Source organism: Ranitomeya imitator, chromosome 2, assembly GCF_032444005.1.
Source record: "Ranitomeya imitator isolate aRanImi1 chromosome 2, aRanImi1.pri, whole genome shotgun sequence".
Classification (NCBI taxonomy): domain Eukaryota; kingdom Metazoa; phylum Chordata; class Amphibia; order Anura; family Dendrobatidae; genus Ranitomeya; species Ranitomeya imitator.
In genome coordinates, this window is record NC_091283.1 from 134,368,334 (window position 1) to 134,390,372 (window position 22,039).

The 22,039-nt window shown below is 43.3% G+C and overlaps 1 protein-coding gene across 6 annotated transcripts in view; it reads left to right on the plus strand.

Moving 5' to 3' along the window:
• The window catches only part of NLGN3 (neuroligin 3), a 190,036-nt gene that overhangs the window by 142,603 nt on the left and 25,394 nt on the right, over positions 1-22,039 (plus strand). For 2 of the 6 annotated variants that reach the window (XM_069747291.1, XM_069747289.1), the window contains exon 3: positions 3,550-4,383. In XM_069747291.1, coding sequence (XP_069603392.1) covers positions 3,945-4,383 — 439 coding nt within the window. In that variant the 5' untranslated portion in view covers positions 3,550-3,944. Of the gene's footprint in view, positions 1-3,549; positions 4,384-9,116; positions 9,177-22,039 lie in introns of all 6 variants that reach the window. The other 4 variants (XM_069747288.1, XM_069747290.1, XM_069747286.1 and 1 more) reach the window with 3 other exon arrangements.

The following is a 22,039-nucleotide window of genomic DNA, read 5'->3' on the forward strand; positions in this document are numbered from 1 at the left end:
TATCCAAAAGTTGCAAGACAATAAATATCCATATACAAAAGAAGAAGAAGGAACGCCCTCACCAGTCTTGTAAAATCCAATCCTTTATTCAAAGCATGGACAGACTTAGCAGGGAGGGGTGTGGACGATGACGGACGACGAGCGCTTCTACGGGTCCCAGTGGAGGCAGGAAGTGGGGAGGTCTCTTTTCACCTGTGCAGGTTCAAGGTAAACTCCCACACAGCCTGCGTCCTGGCCATAAGCTCCGCCTAACGAAACAATTTACACGTGACATAAAATTGAAATATAAAAACAATAGCACAAAAGACATCTCAAGAACACAAAAGAACTATCAGAAAAGCCGCTTCACAAAAAAACCGCCATATCGATTTTATCGTTAAGTCCCGCCGGTCCAGTGGCATTTGCTCGTATTATTCACCTGGCTTCTCTTCTCAAGAGGAGCCGATGCCAATCTCCTCCATGGCGCGGTGTGTCCACTCTTTCTAGCCCCGCAAAGCGTAATGTATTAGTATCGCCCGCATGTACCTGCCTTACATGAGAGATCAGACGGGGGACCCCCTTTCTGGTACGTATGGAATTCAAATGCTCCCTAATTCTTTTAAATAAGGGTCGTATTGTTTTACCAATGTAGAAGAACCCACATGGACAAAAGATTATATACACAACGTATGTGGTCCGACATGAGATAAAATCTCGAACCTGATGATAAATGGGACCCACCTGTATTTTGTCTCCTGCGAGGTGTAATGGGCAAAAACTACATTGGCCGCATTTAAAATTACCCTTAGGGATACCGGCTTCCAGCCAACTGTCATTTTGTGTTTCAAAACGATTTCGTACCAGAAAATCCTTGATGTTCTTACCACATCTACAAGCAAAAAGCGGACCTTTATCTACCATCTCTTTTAAGTCTGTGTCCGACCCCCCCCCAGGATGTGCCAATTTTTCCTCACCGCTGATCTAATTTGGGCATCCATAGGGCCATACTTAAAGCTAAACACGAATTTCCTATCATCTCTATTCGTCTGTCTATTCCCTACCCCGTGTCTCGGGGAGTCCACATTATTCTGTGTAGCCTTACCCAATGCTTTGTCCAAGACAGGACGGGGGTAGCCACGTAGGACAAATCTAGCATACAGTTCTTGTGACTGACATATAAATCCCCCCTCACTGTTGTTCACCCTTTTGACCCTTAAAAATTGGCTGTACGGTAGAGCATGCCTAGTGTACACTGGATGAGCGCCATCATAGTGTAGCAATGAATTGGATGCAGTGGGTTTGCGATATATTTCTGTATAGATATCTCCTGATTCTACCCTCAATGTAACATCCAAAAACGCCTATTCTTCTCCCCCGAAATTAGAAGTGAATCTCGTATTCATGGTGTTGGATGTTCCCAGGTGGTGAACAAAAGCTTCAAACTCTTCCCGGGTACCATCCCACACCATGAAAATGTCATGATGTGATATATCGCAAACCCACTGCCTCCAATTCAGAGAGAAGAGAAGCCAGGTGGATAATACGAGCAAATGCCACTGGACCCACGGGACTTAACGATAAAATCGATATGGCGTTTTTTTTGTGAAGCCGCTTTTCTGATAGTTCTTTTGTGTTCTTGAGATATGTCTTTTGTGCTATTGTTTTTATATTTCAATTTTATGTCACATGTAAATTGTTTCGTTAGGCGGAGCTTATGGCCAGGACGCAGGCTGTGTGGGAGTTTACCTTGAACCTGCACAGGTGAAAAGAGACCTCCCCACTTCCTGCCTCCACTAGGACCCGTAGAAGCACTCGTTAGCGTGAAACAACCGTCGTCCGTCATCTTCCACACCCCTCCCTGCTAAGTCTGTCCATGCTTTGAATAAAGGATTGGATTTTACAAGACTGGTGAGTGCGTTCCTCCTTCTTCTTTTGTATAAGAATATCATCTTAGTGTGCTCTGATTCTTTCACATGGGCGAATCGTATCACAGGTACGGAGAAGACAGAGAACTGAAATTCTCCATCTTCTTCATTGTTTGAGTCTGTGGATGTCAGACTGCACTTGGATGACATCCGAGTGCAGTTCAGTGTTTCACACGCACCCAAAGACTTGAATGGGTGCGCGTAATTGAAATTCTGGAACAATATGCAGCATGCTTTTTCGGTTTGTAGAAAAATTGCAGATCTGTACTGCCCTATAGTATAACATCAGTCCGAGTGCTGTCCGATAAAATATCGTCTAACACTCGTCTATCTTATGTGCTCATGTGAACAGGCCATAATAATGTAGGCTTTGTGTTACATTTAGAGCTGGTGATATTAGTAACATAGTTTAGATATCTGTATATAAAAGCTCATGCTGACGGCCGTGTTATTGGTCCGAGTGCGATCCAACAAGATATCGCTACATGCCCCGAGTTTGATCCGATATTCGGATTCTATGGATAACATCAGACTGTACCTGGATGACATCCAAGTATGGTGGGATTTTCTTGGACTGACACAATGGAGAAGATGGAGACATTTTTTTTTCCATCTTCTCATATGAGAAAACCAGATCACACCATGCTCACACTCTGATCAAAGTCTAATCAGAGATTGATTAGCATAATTGGCCTGATTTTCTTGGATGAGATAATATACTCTGGTGTGACCCTAGCCTAAATGTCAGGATAAACTGAAAAGTTGCCATGCTGATCGGGAATTCAGGTTTTGAGCCACGTTGGCGACATTAATGATAATGTCTGTACTGCACCATGGAATATGATGGTGCTATATGAGTGAGACAAATACATACAAATTCCAAAAGATCAGAGATAACTTGTATGAAATAAAGATAACTATTATTCCACTCTTAAAAGCACGTAAGAAAGATTAAAGAGCAAGGTAGGCAGGGTAATGTTTCAGACATATTTTTTCCTTTTTCAAGAAATACAATAATAAAAATACAGCTATAGCTTAAGGATGGAACAAAAGTTATGTTGTTTTCATATCTTATCTCTGATGCCTCAGATCTTTTGGAATTCTGACTAAGCATGTGCTCAAAGACATAGGGAGATGCGATAGAGTCCTATAGCATATTAACCTAAAACTGATCATAGGGGCTCCTGCAGCCAATGTTATCTTGGCAACTGGATGGTGCCAGAACAAAAATATGATGTTTAAATGGCATCTACTTGTATCAATGTACCATCAGAATCCCCTTTATGACATTTATATTCATTAATATGTCTTCATTGGCTGAATCCCACCAAACACAACATTTCCATACAGTTTATGTCGGCCTCCTAACAAATACATACTGATAGGGAATTTAGATTGTGATCCCCAATGGGAACATTGATAATGTATGAGCTGTGGAATTAATGGCACTGTATGAGTAAAATAATACATTTGGGTTCATACTTTATTAAATGGACACAACGTAACTTCTGTATGACTTAATAACACTGCTAATACCAAATTATCAGAACCCGCAAAGGGTGATCAAGGATTACTTTTATATCCCTGAGCCAATTTGTGATTGTTGGATCTTAGAAATTGTGAACCGATGGTTAGACCTGGTTAGAATTTGTCCATATGCCAGAATATATGTTTGGGCGATGGGTTTGAAGAGCTAAAAGTGCTTTTGGGTACGTTGAGAAAGCATAAAGTAGAAATTTTGCAATTCCGGGAGTTTGTGAACCCTCATATGTTTGTCGAAAGCATTAGTAGTGCGAGTTTGGTAGCGTTTGAGGTTATTGTGGCCGTTTTTATTTTTCTGTTACTGACAATATCTCTTTTGTCTGCAGGTCTCGTGGATGCTGGCTCCTGCCGTCTGTGTCGCTGCTTGTCTGTCGTGGCCTTAGACTTTGGGATACAGGATGTGACTGACGTGTCCTGTTTGGGGGACCTTGAATTTCTCTAACCCCCTTACCCTGGTGGTGCTTACATTCTGGATGCTAGGACTGTACTGTTCATACCATGCGTGTGGTTGGGCTTGGTGTGGCCCCTGGGAAGCTGAGCCTGGCCCTGTGGGTTCTGAGTGTGACTGCTCGTGTACTCACCTCTCATGCACAGGTATATTCGCAGACTGTGAACACACACTACGGCAAGCTGCGTGGCATGCGGGTGGCTCTGCCCACCGATATATTAGGCCCTGTGGATCAGTACTTGGGGGTGCCTTACGCCGCACCGCCTGTGGGAGAGAAACGTTTCCTCCCCCCAGAGCCTCCCCCTTCTTGGTCTGGAATACGAAACGCCACACACTTCTCACCCGTGTGCCCACAGAACATACAGAATGCAGTGCCCGACATCATGATGCCAATCTGGTTCACCTCAAACCTGGACACTGTGACCGGATACCTACAAGAACAAAGCGAGGATTGCTTATATCTGAACATATATGTTCCTACAGAGGATGGTGAGTAATGAGGGGCGCGGTAAGATCCCCTCGCCAAACCGGGGATCCAAGCTGGTCTGCGTGTAGTCCCTCCAGTGTTATGTGCACAGCATGGAGGGGGGAGCGTGCCTGCTGCATGCGTGTGTCAGCAACCAGTGCTGTCTGCTAATCATGCCTTCAGCACTGTCTCTTCTCCCATCATCCAGTCAGTATTTATTTTAAATCCTCCTCAGATCGGATTACTTCTTATATTCTTTAACCTGTGCCCTTTTATCGGGAGAGGGTATTTTCCCCGTCTGCTTCCTACATGTCTTTTTATTTTTTATTTTTTTTTACATGACCATACGAGTTCATCGCTCAACATTTCCAGTTACAACACTGTAGCAGTTCCTTTATCACAATTCTTGTAACTTTCTTTCACGTGTAAAATTTCATCTTCTTATTGCTACATTTCCATTCTCCAGTGCAAGTGTTTTTTTATGAAGATGATAGGCTCTTTTCACACTAGCAGTCATCTCCTTGTATTTGTAGCATTGCCTGATCCACTGGCATAAGCAGTAAAGCAAAAAAACGTAAAGCTTTCCTTTTTTTACCATTATATTTAATGGCTTCTTGTTTAGATCTGTCAAGAAGTATTCACAAGAAATGTTGGAAGCCATGCGATTAGTGTGAACAGAACCTTAAACCTGTCATCCAGCTTTTTTTGTGTGTTTGCTCCTGGTTCTCATATTTTAATTATGTTGTGCGGATTCCAGCTCCTCGACATTTCCATATTTGACAGTCTCCCGTACTGTACCCAATGTGGCCCAAAGGTATATCATCAGCCTCCGCTATTAGTCATCCTGTTGAGTTCTTGCATTTCAGTGACTCTTCATTTTCGCTGTAGATTAACCGCTCATCATCACGGTAGCTCCTTTCAGTCATCAGCATGTCATCATCCCTACGAGCTCCTGGAGAAAATTGCTACCAGTCTATGTTTAGCATCCACATGTATTCACATTTATAATGGTATACTGATTTATCCATAATATTAGGGTCAGAAAACATAAACCACGCATACATGTGTAGTAGCTGATTTCAGTCAGGATTGACTTCCATGATCGATTCAGCTTCTTGGCAGAAGATTAAAACAGGACTGCATCTTAATAGATTTCCTTATAAAATTGTGAAACAACGTGGTGGCCATCATTAATTTTACATTTCGGGTCCTGGATTTCTGCATTGTTAATTCATTTTACAACACCCGCTTTAATTTGACATTTTTGTTGTTGTTTTTTTTTTCTTTGCATTTCATTTTGAGATGGTTTTTACATTCTATCATTCTTTTCATGGTTTTCCAACATGTAGAGCCTTTGCTTAGTTTCCCAGTAAGAGATATTGTTTAAAGCACCATTTTTTTCCCCCTAATTTGGGTGCGTGCACACCACGTCTTCTTCACGTTCCCACTAATGGTTCTTCTGATCCCCTCTAATGGCCTTTGCTGGGACCAGAAGGGACATCCTATTTATCACTCACCAGACTGCTGCAGCCAATCAGTAGCCTCTACAGTCAGGTAACTTATGGACGTGATGATTTTACTGTGGAGGCCAATGGAGCAGTGGAACCCAGGGCTGCTGGAATAGTTAAGTGATGCTTATTTTTGACATACAGTATAATTTCCATTTCAAACTTGAACGAGTATTGGACAAACATGTGAATCCATTTTTCAGCTCTACGGCCAATATGTTCTAATTACTTGGAAAATGTAGTGTTTGGCCTGATCAGGATATTCACTGTGAAAGTGACCGCTGAGGCCACTATTGGCTTCTACAAAAGTCGAAACGCGTTGATCATTTCTAGGCTCTGAGCCAGTGTGTATACAGTGCTGGACACCATAGGTTTGGATTATTTTTGCTTGTGCCTATTAAAAGTTCCTTTTTACCCTCACTATTGGCTGGACACACCTTGTTGTCTATAAAAGATAACATTCCAATATGGAAAGATAAACCCTGAAGGCGTCATTGCTTTTTTTATTGCAGGAATTCCAGTGTCCATTCTGCTAATCATTTACTTGATATTGTCACTGATGAAATATGTGTTTTCTCATCATGAAATAGTAGTGATGGTTTCAATACCAGACTGTCATACAGTATTTTTTGTTCTTTTGACATTTCCCAATTTCTTTCTTTCAATCTTCGGTCTTGTCCATTCCCCGTCCCATTGACGTTCCATCTAACTTGTTTGAATTGCTTTCATCATGTATATAATGACGTTATCATTACTTTTTTTTTACTACCATCATAAATGCTTGAGTGTATTTTACATCAGTTTTAAGAGGAAGTATCACTTTTAATGTTCTTTTTTTTTTAAGCCTGCGGAATAGATGGTGCCCGATTGCTTTCATTCATAATTACTCCATGACCAAGTATACAGTACATATTTCTTCACACCATCCTTCATTATCCAATGCAAAAGAGAAGTGGACAGGCACATCCAATAATACAAAAAAACCACTTATTATTGGATGTGCCTGTCCGCCTCTTTTTTGTATTGGATATTTTTGGTTGGTCAGCAGCATTAGAATGGCACTTGGGAAAATAAAGACAGGTGTTTCCTAAAATGTGAGTGTGATGGAAATGTTCTCTTATGTCTCTGTGGAGTACATCCTCCATTATCATTAAAGTAGTAACTGGGTTATAATTAATTTCCTCGACCAAAGAAATGGAATAAAAGAAACATGAGATATGATACTTCCACTTAAAATTTTGGGATCTGAGCCAGTATTTTAGTTGTGTTCCTGTATCATATACCTGCAGTTTACACTTTTATTTGCTTTTCTGCCTGTCGAAATTTCTCTAACCTGCTAACTGATTTAATTTCTATATTGGATGATATATTATTGCTATATTATGTTAATCATTTTATTTTGATAAAGCTCTCATTTTTTTTATTTGAAGATTTTTTTTATTTTATGTCTACTTTCCTCTTCTAAATTAGTCATTTAGTTAATCAGATTTTTGTTATATGGTTGTTTCCAATTTACATTCTCTCATTTAATGATTTAAGTCCTTTTCCATTTTTGTCGTGGTGTTTCATTTTATACCTTCCATTCAGTGTAGTTTTAGAACTACATTACTATTATACCTTTTCACTGTCATTTCTTTACCTCTTGTGTTTAAAGGAGCGCTAAACAAAGCAAAGCAAAATGTACAAAACACGTCCTCTCGAGAGGTTTCACCTTCACCTTCCTTCAGCTGTCCCATGATAAGCTTGTGAAGCAAAAACTTTGCGAAAAAGGGGACGGTTAGGATACAGTAAAAGTATACCTTCCCCTCTATTCTTTCTCCAGTGGCAACTTATCAGGTTTACCTGGCGCAAAGCTAAAAAAAAAAATGGAGGACACAGATCTTTGTTGTTTTTTTTCTACCAGATTCCAATTGTTTGCTTCACAAGTCTGTAAAAGTCTTGTTGACTGACGCATGTGATTTATGATTGTGCTGTGTTTTTCAATCATTTCAAGGTTTAGCGCTCCTTTAATTAATTCCTTTATTAGTATTTTTCCCTGTAGTATTTCTTTATCCTATTATCATCCCACATGAATATTAGATGATGTCCCACTGTTTCATGCTCAGGTATTGTTATGCTTTGCTTTCTTACAATGAGGGTGATCATTTATCTTTGACATTTTAATGATATTTTCATACCATTTTGCATCTTATTAATTAACCTTCATCTTGACCTGTTATGTGGCTCTTTCATCGCACCTCCTCTCTCCAGCACTGACTCTTCTTGTTTACTTGCCTACCGCTGTTTGGTCTCGTATGATTACTCACTGTCGTCATACATATCTGGTCATGCATCCATTAATTCTCGAAAGCATCATTTTAGTGACTCCATATTCCCACTTGTGCTATTTCTTACCTTTCACTAAGCATCCATTTTGACTTTACTTTTCCTTTTGTTGTTTTTACCTATGAACATTTTGGAGTAAACCTTTCTGTTCCGTCTTCTCATAATTCTTATTTCAAGGTCCCCATGCCATTATCTTTGATTTCTTGTTTGTTTTGTTTGTGGCTTGTCATCTTGTTTCTCGGAGCTTCTTTGCTTGGCTGCCCTGGTCTCATAATTATCTCCTACCTGGTTATTCGCTTTCCCAAGCCCATTATGTTTGACCCTTTATTCATTTGGTCGTGACCAGATTCCTGCTTTGTTCTGTTTCCTCCCATTTTCTGATCACTTAGACTCCGCTTCACTCTCCTCACCTACGCTGAGTCTTGCCTCACTTTTCCCCCAACCTATATGATGCCCTTTTCTTAGTTTTTTTGCAAAAAGATGTTTCAACTGTAACTTACATTCTCCTATTGCTATCAAATACTTTGATTCCTTTCAACCCTTGGTGGGCATAATCTTAGTGTTTGTGGGGTTTCTGGGTCAAAACAATGTAACGACTATGTAAAAATGGGGAATGTAAGATGGACGTATGTTATGTCCCTCAGATTACCACTTAGCATCTCTCATGTTATGTAAAAAAGAGAGAGCTGCTCAGTGTTAAATCTACTACCTTGTGGCCCTCATTACCCAGTTTGATAAGTTAATTATCCTTCATGAGATGGGAGGAGGCTGCATGGGGCAGGGACTCACTAGGGTCACCTGGTACATAAAAGTTCTACTCCTTCCTCTCAGAGGTTTGAGGGGGAGCACAGCCATTTGGGCTTGCATGACCCCCCCAAGGGTGGAACCTCCTGTTATTTTGGAGTCTTTTATTCATTTTACAGTAAAACGGATTTCCAAGGAGTGTGTCCGAAAACCCAACAAGAAAATATGTAGGAAAGGAGGTATGTAATCCCAAGGTGTGTGGCAAGGACAAACGCCAACCCAAAAAATTAGTGGGAAACCAGACCAGAAATTCCATATAAAAACAAGAGAGGTAAAATATGGCCCCGTAATTCTAGAAAGCAGTTCAAGTTGTTCTTTTGATAATCATGGAAGGAACTGAGGCAGGACTTACACAAATGAAAGACATAGAAAGACAAAAAGTGATGCAACTGTTTTGAGAAGGCACAAATTAAGTAGCACTAAAATATCACAGCGTTAACACGTCAGTATGGACATCGAGGAAACACACAAAAAGCAACTGTGAAAGTAAGAAAATGATTTATAGTCTCACTGAGCAATAACTGAAATCTTGCATATGCCAAACCACACGGATTCACGCAAAAAGATAAAAGGGAAGATTTGGTGCAAAATTGTGTCAACTTTTGTGTGGCTTCACTGACTTTCCCATGTAATGCATTACAAAACAAGTGGTTTCCAATAGTCACACTGATTAGATGTAGGATACACTTACTCTGTCCTTGAAGGGGTATCCCATCTCCAAGAGCCTACCCTATTATATAGTTGGTGTGCTAATAATATTAGAAATGTAGTATAGTTCTTCTGATTACCCCATGTGCAGGGCATCCATGGTAACGACCACTCATATAGTGACAGTTAGTTGTTAGTGGTCGTAACCATGGATACCTAAGCTATTGCAATGCCTGCATATGGAGTAAGCAACAGATTGAATCAGAAGAACTGTATTACATTTATTTGGAGCTATTTGCTGATAGAATTATGATTATACCTACATATATTAATATTATTGCATATTGGAATAGGATTGTGGAGATGGGAATACCCTTTTTAACTCTCACAACTTCAAAAACAAAAATAGTGATTATTCTGCAGCTTCTTACTTTCCCTTGCATTAGCGGGGGAAGGTGTATATTTCTTCTTCTACAGGATATTATCATTCCAATTGTGAAATGATAATGCTTGTTTTTTACGTCTTTGTCCTCTTCATGTCAGTTTGCTTGTACTAAAAATCCATAACTACACATATTGTAATGTGATTTTATTCAAGCATTTACCTTTATACTTGATGGCCCAAGGTAATATCTGATTGACTTCTATTGTCTTCTGCACATTGGAGTGTTTGCACTTACACTTGTAATTCCCCCCTCCTTAGCATTAGCAGCAGACAGATTTGTGATGCAGTGGATTGAGATATAATGATATCTATCGATTACATTTTTAGGCTTGTCTCGTTTTTTTGTTTGGTCCAGATAAACCTTTGTGTGTCTTATTTGTTGAGTCCAAGTGATTAGCGAGGACTGTCTCACTGTGCTGTTTAGTGTGTTTTTATGTCTGCGTATTAATTACTGACCTTGTAAAATCAAACCTAAAATACAGAAAGCACCGATTTTCTTTACCAATAGAAATATCAATTAGTAGCCAAAGGTTTTTACGTGAATATGACTGTGATAGTAATAACTCCTCAGTATAAGGGACCCGCTCTTGTATAAAAGGGTCTGCTGTCTGTTGTACATGTCTTTGTTCTTTTGCAGGGAAGAAAATGGTAAATGTGATCATGTCAGAGTTGATCCGATTGCTCTGTTATGTTATTACTGTTATATGGATGGTTTATAGAGATGAGCGAATTTCAGTCAGACAAGTTCAGTACAATTTTACAATTTTTGTAATTCACTTTGAGAAAATTTTGCAAAATGACAGGCACCATTTTGCCGATGTCTAGATACATACAAGCCCCATACACAGCACTGGCCACTTGTGCTTACAGAAAACTGTAAGTGGAATTGTTAGCACTTTCTACATAAAATTTGTTCAGATTATTTTCAAATCATCCAGCTGCCAAATTATAAAAGGTCATTAAAAGGGATTTAAAAAATTAACTTCTCCACTTGCCTGCCCTCCCGTTGCCGGAGGCTACTATCTGATCCACATTTCCATCCGGCCTCCTCTTTCCTTCAATGCGTGATGTCATCTTCAGGCATTTATGTGTACAGTTCTGATGTAACGGCTCGCGTTGGAGGCCTTGATTCAGAATGTTAAAGGCCAACTCAGCACTGGAAGCCCGGACACAGAGTGAATTTGCCTGAAGAGGACATCATGCGATTCAAAGGAAGGAGGAAAGAAGAGGCCATACTTAGTGGAGGACTAGACGGTGGGCTGCGGCAGTGGTGAGATGGGTGTGTAACACGATGAGTAGTAGGGTGTATATATATATATATATATATATATATATATACTGTATATATCATGTTTATTATGCTCTTTGGTCCCCAAAGCATAGGTAAGGAACATTTCATAACTTCGATGGAAATCGCACATCTTTGCCACATGTGTGAAATATGTCCCATTCGAACTTCTGCTGATTATCTCATCTCTAGTGGTTTAATGTTATGCACCGTGCCTTTAGATCATCAGTTATGTACAAGCATGTGTTTTATTGCTGCACTTTATTGTTAGATGAGGTTGTTTTTAATGGCCCATTAGGCCTCAGAACACATGGAACATGAAGCAGGAGCGAATTGCTTCTAGGGATGCCAGATAGTGTGTTGTGCCGGACAGTGTGTTGGATACTGAGGCAATATGGCAGCTGGTGGGTAACTGCGAAGTATGAATCAAGGCGGTGATACCTGATTGAGTATGTGATTTGTACTCTTTGGTATAGAGGTTATCCTTGTGGGTGATAGGAATTAATGTTCTAATGTTAGTATTGTCAATATTGTGCATTGGGAGCCCTTGTGGTATTTAAATTGTGGACTGGTATCTATTTTGTTATTATATCTATTATATGTGTTTCATGATGTGCGGTGTCATTGATGTGCACAGGCCTCAATAGCTCATGTTTTGAAATCTCTGAGTTGGAGTATGGAGTTTTCAGATTGTTTTCTTGTTTGTATGTTTCATTTCTTTTTTGTGTCTAGTACCAAAGAAAATCCCTATCAAGTATGTTTGCTGATCTAACATTAAACCATACATGTAGCAGTTATATGACAGAATGCAGTCGGGTCTACTACTACGCAGTCAGATGGGACCATCTTCTTCCCTACAATAGATTGTATCTTCATTGGCTCTCATTAATCAACTTTAACTCCAAGTTTAGAATATTTGCCACCAGCCCAGCATATCTGTATGAGGAAATATGTCACTCCATAAGATACCTTAAGTAAATATTTTGTCATTAAAGGGGAACGTCCACAGCAGCAGAGCTTAGATGTCTCATTACAAACACTTCCAGATCTGATCTCATGGCAGTCAGTGTGATGGGAGGGTGAGAGGTGACATTACTGTTGAGATGAGATCTAGAAGTATTTGTAATTATTCATAACTCAGCTCAGCTGTATTTCTACATAGTAGCCACAGAGATCAGTAAGGAGAGGAGAGAGTGTTCTATTTTTCACAGCATGATCTTGCTCAACCTCATTCAGGGGAAGAAGTACACCCACCAGAGACAAATATCTGGTAACAACCAGTTGAACTATAACCTAAATTATAACTTAAACTTTACAAGCTAATATCTCCACATATCTTACCATAACAGACTTGTCAGGAATGGGGACAGGTCCTATTTACCACAGCCCTTCCAAGTACACTCAGAGATAAGTACATGCCCTATGAAGGACACATCTGCCTTGATGGCCATTGTCCGTGTGGATTAAATAAAACATTCTTTCATTATACATTTGGGTCTTCTGGCTGTAAAGATGGTGCGTTAAAGGGGTTGACAACCAGAAAATAATTTGTTTAGATGTGTTCAAAATCTAGATGTAAAGAACTAATACATTTATATTCACAAAGGTTTTCTGATCATTTCAATAGCTAAGACAATCCAGAGAAGAGGGCCGTGTCACCTATTGAAATGAACCCGACTTACATGGCACAATCACATGTGCACCCAGGAAACTCTTTCCTGTGTTGTACAGAAGCTATAAATGGAACTTTTGGGATCAAGGACTGACTTTGACATTTTGGGATCAGGATTTCTTTGTTAATAGAACTAAAGTTGTATATCTCGAACACATCTAAAGATATTTCTTTTTCACATATCAAGGTATCATATTATTCAGCTTCCTGTGAGCTATATGCCAATATAAATGGCTTTTGGAGGGTTGATCCTACTGACCGATTCCTTTTAAAACCTAATATAGGAAAGTAAGAAGGAGAATGGGAGCAATGGCTGATCTCAGAGTATTTCTGTATAATATTGCTACAAAATGACAAGTATTACAAACCATAAAGAAGGATCCAGGATCATCTAATGTGAGACTGTGCCTGCAGGAAGATGCCAATACACAGATCTCTACAGTGAATTTGTCAGGCAATGTTTGCCATGCTGCATGCTCGGCCCACTTTGCCAAATCCAGCTTGGGACTAGCATAAGAAAGCCAAAAGTTGCTAAATTTTCTGAAATCTGGCAAAAACTCTTTGAATCAGGGCCATAGAATATTAGGAAATTACAATAAATAATTATTTTACATAACCTGGTGAAGTCCATCAAATAGTTTATATATATATATATATATATATATATATATATATATATATGAAATTCTTGACGCTGCTTGACAAATGTTAAATTTGATCCCATTTTTATTTAGGGTATGTGCACACGTCAGGATTTCTTGCAGAAATTTCCTGACAAAAACTGGACATTTCTGCCAGAAATCCGCGTGGTTTTTTTTGCGTTTTTTGTGCTTTTTTTTGCGTTTTTTCCCAATGCATAGAATAGCGGGAAAAACTAAAAAATCCGCAAAATTAATGAACATGCTGCTTTTTTTTACCACGATGCGTTTTTTTTTCGCGGAAAAAAAACACATCATGTGAACAAAAATTGCAGAATGCATTCTAAATGATAGGATGCATATGTATGCGTTTTTATAGCGTTTTTATCGTGAAAAACGCGAAAAAAACGCAAAAAAACCTGAACGTGTGCACATCCCCTCAAAATGGAGTACATAGATACTGTTTATGGCTTTGGGTGGAAATACTGCAGATGACTGTAGAGTGGTTGAAACTTCAGTTTCATATGTGTAAATATGAATTTATTCAGAAACTTTATGACTATTTATTTTGTGGCTTTAAAAATGACTAGTATATTTGTATGAAAGAAGCAATAAAAATTATATGAACATTAAAGGTGTCTATTGTTAGGGCTAGCGGAACGCACCAAATGATAAGACAGATAGAGTATGGTGCGTTCGCAGCCCGGGGTCCACCGTGCAGAGATGGAACCTGCTGCCAAGTAATGACGGACTATATGGCGGTACTCATAAGTATACACACGTGGGTTAAACTTCACCCAGCGTGAAGGAAGCGATCCTGTTGCATCACAGGACCGCGGTACCGCACATAGAGCACGAGCAAGTAGTCAGTGAACTCAACCCCAACTAGGATTGAAGTCCGATTAGACCCTTGCTGGCACAACACCGCAACTGGGTGTGTAAGGAAACTCAATAACAATATTAAGGCACAAGAGTGCATGCGGTGCCGCACTGACGAACGCCACTAACCACCCAGGCTTGGATAAGGAAAGCACAGAGGAAGTGCACGGCGCCGTACTGGCGGTCACAGCAACTGGACGCTGTAATGTGTGATTCGTGCTGTAGGATAAGTCGGGCGCTAGATAGCAACCATACACCTTCCGCGAACAGACATTCAATAGGGTAGGGGTATCCAAGGACGACTTGCACTCACAACATACACACATTAACAATTGTACACTAGCGCATGGCCGTGCGGTCATGCGCAGTTTATATAGTTGCAGCACAGGAAGTGGCCACAGAAACTTTGCCCTTCCAAGACCTGCCAAGAGGACCAATGGAATGTGCTGCAGAGCCTGAGCACATGACCCTCGATCTCCAACGGGAGATCTTGCCCTGGGCATGCTCAGTGTGTGCAGACAAGGACTTAGTCCCAGAGAAGTCCGCTCGCTGCTGACCAGCACTGGCTTTAATGGCAGAAGCTGAAGAAGCAGCAGTAACTCTCTGTACAGAGTGAGACTGAGCAAGACGCTGGGACCGACGTCCTTGCTGAGCAGACTCCACTGCGGCTGGATAAGAATGGGAGACCGCAGCCGAGATGACTCGAGATTCCCCCTGTGCAGAAGCGGGAACTCGAGACCTAACATTACCCCCCCCTCCTAGGACCCCCCTCCTTGGGCCTCGCTACGCTCGAAGGCAGCAATGAGCTGTGGGGCCTGAATGTTTTCAGCAGGCTCCCATGACCTGTCCTCTGGGCCATAACCCTGCCAATCCACCAGATAGAACTTTTTGCCGCGTACCACCTTGCACCCCAAAATAGCGTTCACCTCGTAATCGTCCGTAGACGAACCCGATGTCCCGGCAGATGACTCGGAAAACCGGGACATGTATACGGGTTTCAAGAGGGACACATGAAAGGTGTCGGTGATACCCAAGCGTGGCGGAAGAGCCAAACGGTAGACCACAGGATTAACCCGTTCGAGAACCTTGAAGGGACCCAAGTAGCGAGGAGCAAACTTAGTGGACTCAACTCGCAGCCTGATGTTACGGGCGGAGAGCCACACCAAGTCGCCAGGAGCAAAGGTCGGAGCGGGGCGCCGATGAACATCGGCGGAGGACCTCATTCTCTCCTTGGAGGCCCAAATGGCATCCTGCGTGCGGTCCCAAATGTCCCGTGCCTCCACAGCCCAGTCTGCCACCCTGGAGTCAGCAGAAGACACAGGCATGGGCACAGGAACACGCGGATGCTGGCCGTAATTTAGGAGGAATGGAGTCTGACCGGTGGAGTCGGCTACGGCATTGTTAAGTGCAAACTCTGCCCACGGTAGCAAGGATGCCCAGTCATCCTGCCTGGCAGAAACAAAATGTCGTAAATATGTGACCAAGGTCTGGTTGGCCCTCTCTACCAACCCATTCGTCTCGGGATGATATGCCGAAGAGAGATTCAACTCAATACTGAGTAGACGACAAAGCTCTCTCCAGAATCGAGACGCAAACTGGGGACCCCGGTCACTAACAATTTTGTCTGGCATACCGTGTAGGCGAAAGATATGCTTGACGAACAAGACAGCCAACGCCCGTGCAGAAGGTAGCCGTGTAAGAGGCACCAAGTGCACCATTTTGGAAAAATGGTCGGTGATCACCCAGATAATGGTGCAGTTACGAGACTTGGGTAAGCCCACCACAAAGTCCATCCCGACCATCTCCCAGGGCCTGTCCGCCACCGGCAGAGGATAAAGCAAACCAGCTGGCCGTTGCCGAGGAGTCTTGTTCTTGGCGCAAGAGACACACGCCCGAACATACTCTGCGACATCACGAGCCATATGCGGCCACCAGTATGTCCTCGCCAGTAACTCAGATGTCCTTTTGGTACCAAAATGTCCACCCACCCTGGACGAGTGTGCCCAAGAGAGAACCTCCGGTCGCAAACTGGATGGAACAAAAGTCTTGCCCGGGGGCACAGACTCTAGCGAAACCGGGGCCACAGTTCTCAAGCTCTTGGTGGGGACAATAAGCCGAGGCTCCTCCTCCTCCTCCGCAGATGACACAACGGAGCGAGAGAGAGCGTCGGCCCGAATGTTCTTCTCCCCAGAAAGAAAATGGAGGGTGAAATGAAACCGGGAGAAGAATAAGGACCATCTGGCCTGGCGAGAATTCAACCGCTGGGCTGTCTGCAGGTACACCAAATTTTTATGGTCTGTGAAGACTTGGAAGGGAAAACGTGCTCCCTCCAAGAGATGTCTCCACTCCGAGAAAGCCAACTTCATGGCTAGCAACTCCCTGTCCCCGATGGAATAATTCCTCTCTGCTGGTGAGAAGGTCTTGGTGAAAAAGAAGCAAGGATGCTTCCGACCTTGAGCATCCTTTTGGAAGAGGACTGCTCCAGCACCAACAGAAGAGGCATCCACCTCCATGATAAATGGCTTATCAACATCGGGGCGATGTAGGATGGGAGCGCTAGCGAAGTGTGACTTTATAGAGTTAAAGGCCTTGGAGACCTCCTCAGACCACAATTTGGGATTCGCCCCCTTCTTGGTGAGGGCAACCAAGGGAACTACCAAAGTTGAGAAGTGCGGGATGAACTGCCGATAATAATTAATGAACCCCATAAAGCGCTGCACCGCTTTAAGAGAATGGGGTTCCTGCCAGTCCATCACAGCCTGTAGTTTGGCAGGATCCATAGCCAATCCCTGGGCAGAGATGATGTAGCCTAGGAAAGGTAAGGACTCCTGCTCAAACATACACTTCTCCAACTTGGCATAGAGGGAGTTTGCCCGTAGGAGGTCGAAGACTTTGCAAACATCTCTCCGGTGGGAGTCAATATCTGGAGAGTAGATGAGAATATCATCCAGATAGACTACGACCGAGGTGGAAAGCATATCCCGGAAGATATCGTTCACAAAGTCTTGGAAAACGGCTGGGGCATTACAGAGCCCGAAGGGCATCACCAGATATTCATAGTGCCCATCCCTGGTGTTAAAAGCCGTCTTCCATTCGTCCCCCTCACGGATGCGAATCAGGTTGTAAGCACCTCGCAGATCTAGTTTAGTAAATACCCTTGCTCCCCGAAGCCTATCGAAGAGCTCAGATATCAAGGGCAAAGGATACTTATTTTTAACGGTGATGGCATTAAGACCCCTGTAGTCTATGCATGGACGCAATTCCACATTCTGCTTCTGCATGAAGAAGAACCCTGCCCCAGCAGGTGACACTGACTTCCTAATGAATCCTCTTGCCAGATTTTCCTGGATGTACTGTGACATTGCCTCCGTCTCCGGGAGAGATAGCGGATAGACTCGACCCCGGGGAGGCTCAGCACCAGGCAAGAGATCAATAGGACAGTCATAGGGGCGATGGGGTGGAAGGATCTCCGCCGCCTTTTTGGAGAACACGTCTGCATAAGACCAATACTGCTTGGGGAGAGAGGAAAGATCTGCGGGTACCTCTGTAGAAGCAACCTGAACGCACTCCCTCTGACACCTACCCCCACAAGATTCACCCCATTCCAGGATTCTGCCAGAGGACCACTCGATATGAGGAGAGTGGTACCGTAGCCAAGGTATTCCCAACAGGACCTCATCAATTCCCTCAGGAATGACGAGCAGCGATATAATCTCCTGATGAGATGGCGACATGGAGAGAGTAAAAGGGATGGTCTGGTGTGTTATCTGTGAGGGCAGTGTCGACCCATTCACCACTCGTACCGTTACTGGTTGAGCTAGCATAACCAGGGGTATTGCGTGACGTTGGGCGAAGGCAGAAGACATAAAATTGCCCTCCGCCCCAGAATCCACGCAGAGCTCTACCGAGTGGGAGAATGAGCCTATAGTAATTGTCCCCTTAAAGGACAATTTAGAGGCAAACGTCGCCGTGTCTAGTGTACCTCCACCTACTACCACTAGACGCTGACGTTTCCTCGACCGCTGAGAACATCTGGTGGCTAGATGTCCTGACTGCTGGCAAACATAACAGACCTTGAGTGCACAAGCGGTCCGGGACTTAGATCCTGCTTGTGACACTTCCCTGGCCTCATGTGACTCAGGAACCAGGACCGGAGATTCCAGAGGTTTGGCGAAGGTAGGAGCCAGCCGAAACCTCTGCCTACACTGGGCTCGTTCTAACCTCCGCTCGTTAAAACGGAGGTCAATTCGAGTGGAGACAGTTATTAACTCCTCCAGTGTGGCAGGAATCTCCCTAGTGGCCAGAGCGTCCTTAACGTGGTCAGCCAGACCCCTCCAAAATATGGGGATAAGAGCTTTATCTGACCAATCCAGCTCAGAAGCTAAAGTGCAGAATTGGACGGCAAAATGACTGACCAAGGGCTCACACTGAGTTAATGCCAGCAGTTGGAGCGCAGTATCATGGGTGACTTGAGGTCCCAAAAAGACCTGTTTCAGAGTGCTCAGAAACAGCGGAGCACTCTGCACCACATGATCGCCACGCTCCCACAGCGGCGTAGCCCATTCCAACGCCCTGTCCGACAAGAGAGACACTATAAATCCCACCTTAGCCCGCTCTGTGGGAAAACGTGCAGCCAGGAGCTCGAGGTGAATAGAGCACTGACTCACAAATCCCCTACAAAATTTGCTATCACCAGAAAATTTTTCTGGCAGCGGGAGGCGAGAAAATGTCGGAGCAGGGGTGGCAATGGACAGGGTTGCTGCAGCCACGCTAGCAGCCTGTACAGCAACTGCGGTAACATCCACAGCTGAGGTTGCGCTCTCAAGAGCCGCCAACCTACCCTCCAGCTGCTGAATATACCGCAAGGATTGCTGTTTGTCCATCATTACTAGCCAGACCCTGGCGCTAGTGTAATGTTAGGGCTAGCGGAACGCACCAAATGATAAGACAGATAGAGTATGGTGCGTTCGCAGCCCGGGGTCCACCGTGCAGAGATGGAACCTGCTGCCAAGTAATGACGGACTATATGGCGGTACTCATAAGTATACACACGTGGGTTAAACTTCACCCAGCGTGAAGGAAGCGATCCTGTTGCGTCACAGGACCGCGGTACCGCACATAGAGCGCGAGCAAGTAGTCAGTGAACTCAACCCCAACTAGGATTGAAGTCCGATTAGACCCTTGCTGGCACAACACCGCAACTGGGTGTGTTATGAAACTCAATAACAATATTAAGGCACAAGAGTGCATGCGGTGCCGCACTGACGAACGCCACTAACCACCCAGGCTTGGGTAAGGAAAGCACAGAGGAAGTGCACGGCGCCGTACTGGCGGTCACAGCAACTGGACGCTGTAATGTGTGATTCGTGCTGTAGGATAAGTCGGGCGCTAGATAGCAACCATACACCTTCCGCGAACAGACATTCAATAGGGTAGGGGTATCCAAGGACGACTTGCACTCACAACATACACACATTAACAATTGTACACTAGCGCATGGCCGTGCGGTCATGCGCAGTTTATATAGTTGCCGCACAGGAAGTGGCTACAGAAACTTTGCCCTTCCAAGACCTGCCAAGAGGACCAATGGAATGTGCTGCAGAGCCTGAGCACATGACCCTCGATCTCCAACGGGAGATCTTGCCCTGGGCATGCTCAGTGTGTGCAGACAAGGACTTAGTCCCAGAGAAGTCCGCTCGCTGCTGACCAGCACTGGCTTTAATGGCAGAAGCTGAAGAAGCAGCAGTAACTCTCTGTACAGAGTGAGACTGAGCAAGACGCTGGGACCGACGTCCTTGCTGAGCAGACTCCACTGCGGCTGGATAAGAATGGGAGACCGCAGCTCGAGATTCCCCCTGTGCAGAAGCGGAAACTCGAGACCTAACATCTATATTCTTTAAAGGGGTTGTCCAGTACTAGTACAACCGCTTCTTGATTAAAATGTTTGGTCCCCATAAAATAATTAAGCCTATACTCCCCATTCCCGTGGTGTTGGCACTCGCTCTCCTGGGGCTCCTGTGCTGTTGTTGTGACACGTGACCCCGGCGCCCAATCAGTGTAGGTATCGCTGACCCCGTCTGCAGACAAATCGAACATGAAGAGGAAGTCCGGGCTGCAGCGGCTCTCACTTCCTCTTCATGTTCAATTCGACAGGAGGCGGGGACAGTGACGCCATCACTGATTGGGTGCCGGGGTCACGTGTCACAACAGCACGAGAGCCCTGGGGAGCACGAGTGCTGACACCGCGAGAACGCCGCTAGCACTGGAGGCGAGTTTAGGCTTTATTATTTTATGGGGGCCAAGCGTGGGGAATGAGAAGGGGTTGTCCAAGTAGTGGACAACTTATTTACGTAGAAACAATGTATCTAGCACTCATCCCAAGGGTCAATGAAAAAAAATTACCGTACACCAAGCAAGAAACCAGCCCTTATACAGCTCTGTCGGCAGGAAAATAAAAAACCAAAAAAACAAAATGAAAGTGCAGAAACTAAAATTGGCCGCAGCAGGAAGGGATTAAGGGATCTTGCGGTAAGCCTCATTAATTTAATAAATCTGCCTCCTTCTCCATCACGGATGATCTAGAGACGACAAAAGGGGCTGACTTAGCTAAAAGCAGAACAAGACCGACCCCCTCCATTGTGTCACTGATACAACCTATGCTGGAAGGGGCATGAAAGTGAAGCTGCTGAAACCAGGAGAGGTGATAAATTGCAGGATGTGGGCAGATTTGGAAATAAAGTATAGTAGGAAATTCATTTTTTATGACTGTATTTTTCTGCCACTGGACTTTCCTTTTTAAAATGTGTTTCTTAAATTCACTGATTAAAATGACCTTGAATTCTATTTAGGCTTATTAATATATATCGATAATGAGCCATCATGTATCATCGGCATATTTTCAGCATTCTATTAGTTTTTCTTCAGTCTTACTACAGTTCCTCTTCCAGTGAGAAGTGGGAAACACATAATTAAACCTTTTTGAAATACAGATGAAATACTATATACTGTACACAGTGGCTTATGAATTCATCTGTATACTCTATAGACTTCAATGTTTTTTTTTTTGCAAATGGACAGCGCTCAAACCCATCAATTGCAAATACATATTTTTATACGGCCATGTGAAAGCCCTTTTAAATTAACATTGATTTTTCTGAAATAAACAGTATAGAACTGGATGAAAAATACTGGGAAACTGCCTATGTTTCTGAAAGTATACACAGTGTAAATTACCTGTAGTCCATTTCTTAAACATGGAATGGATATTGTATTTTTGTACTGTTCCCGGGTATAGTCCAAGGCTGCTTTCTTGGTAGATTTCCCATGGGTTCTGAAACATGGGGTGTACATTATATAATTTGTGTTTTACGGATTTATACTGTAACTCTGGACATACTTGGGCATACTTCCATGCAGATTTCCCATGTGTAACGTACTACGGGACATAAATGAACAGTTAGACATGAACATGG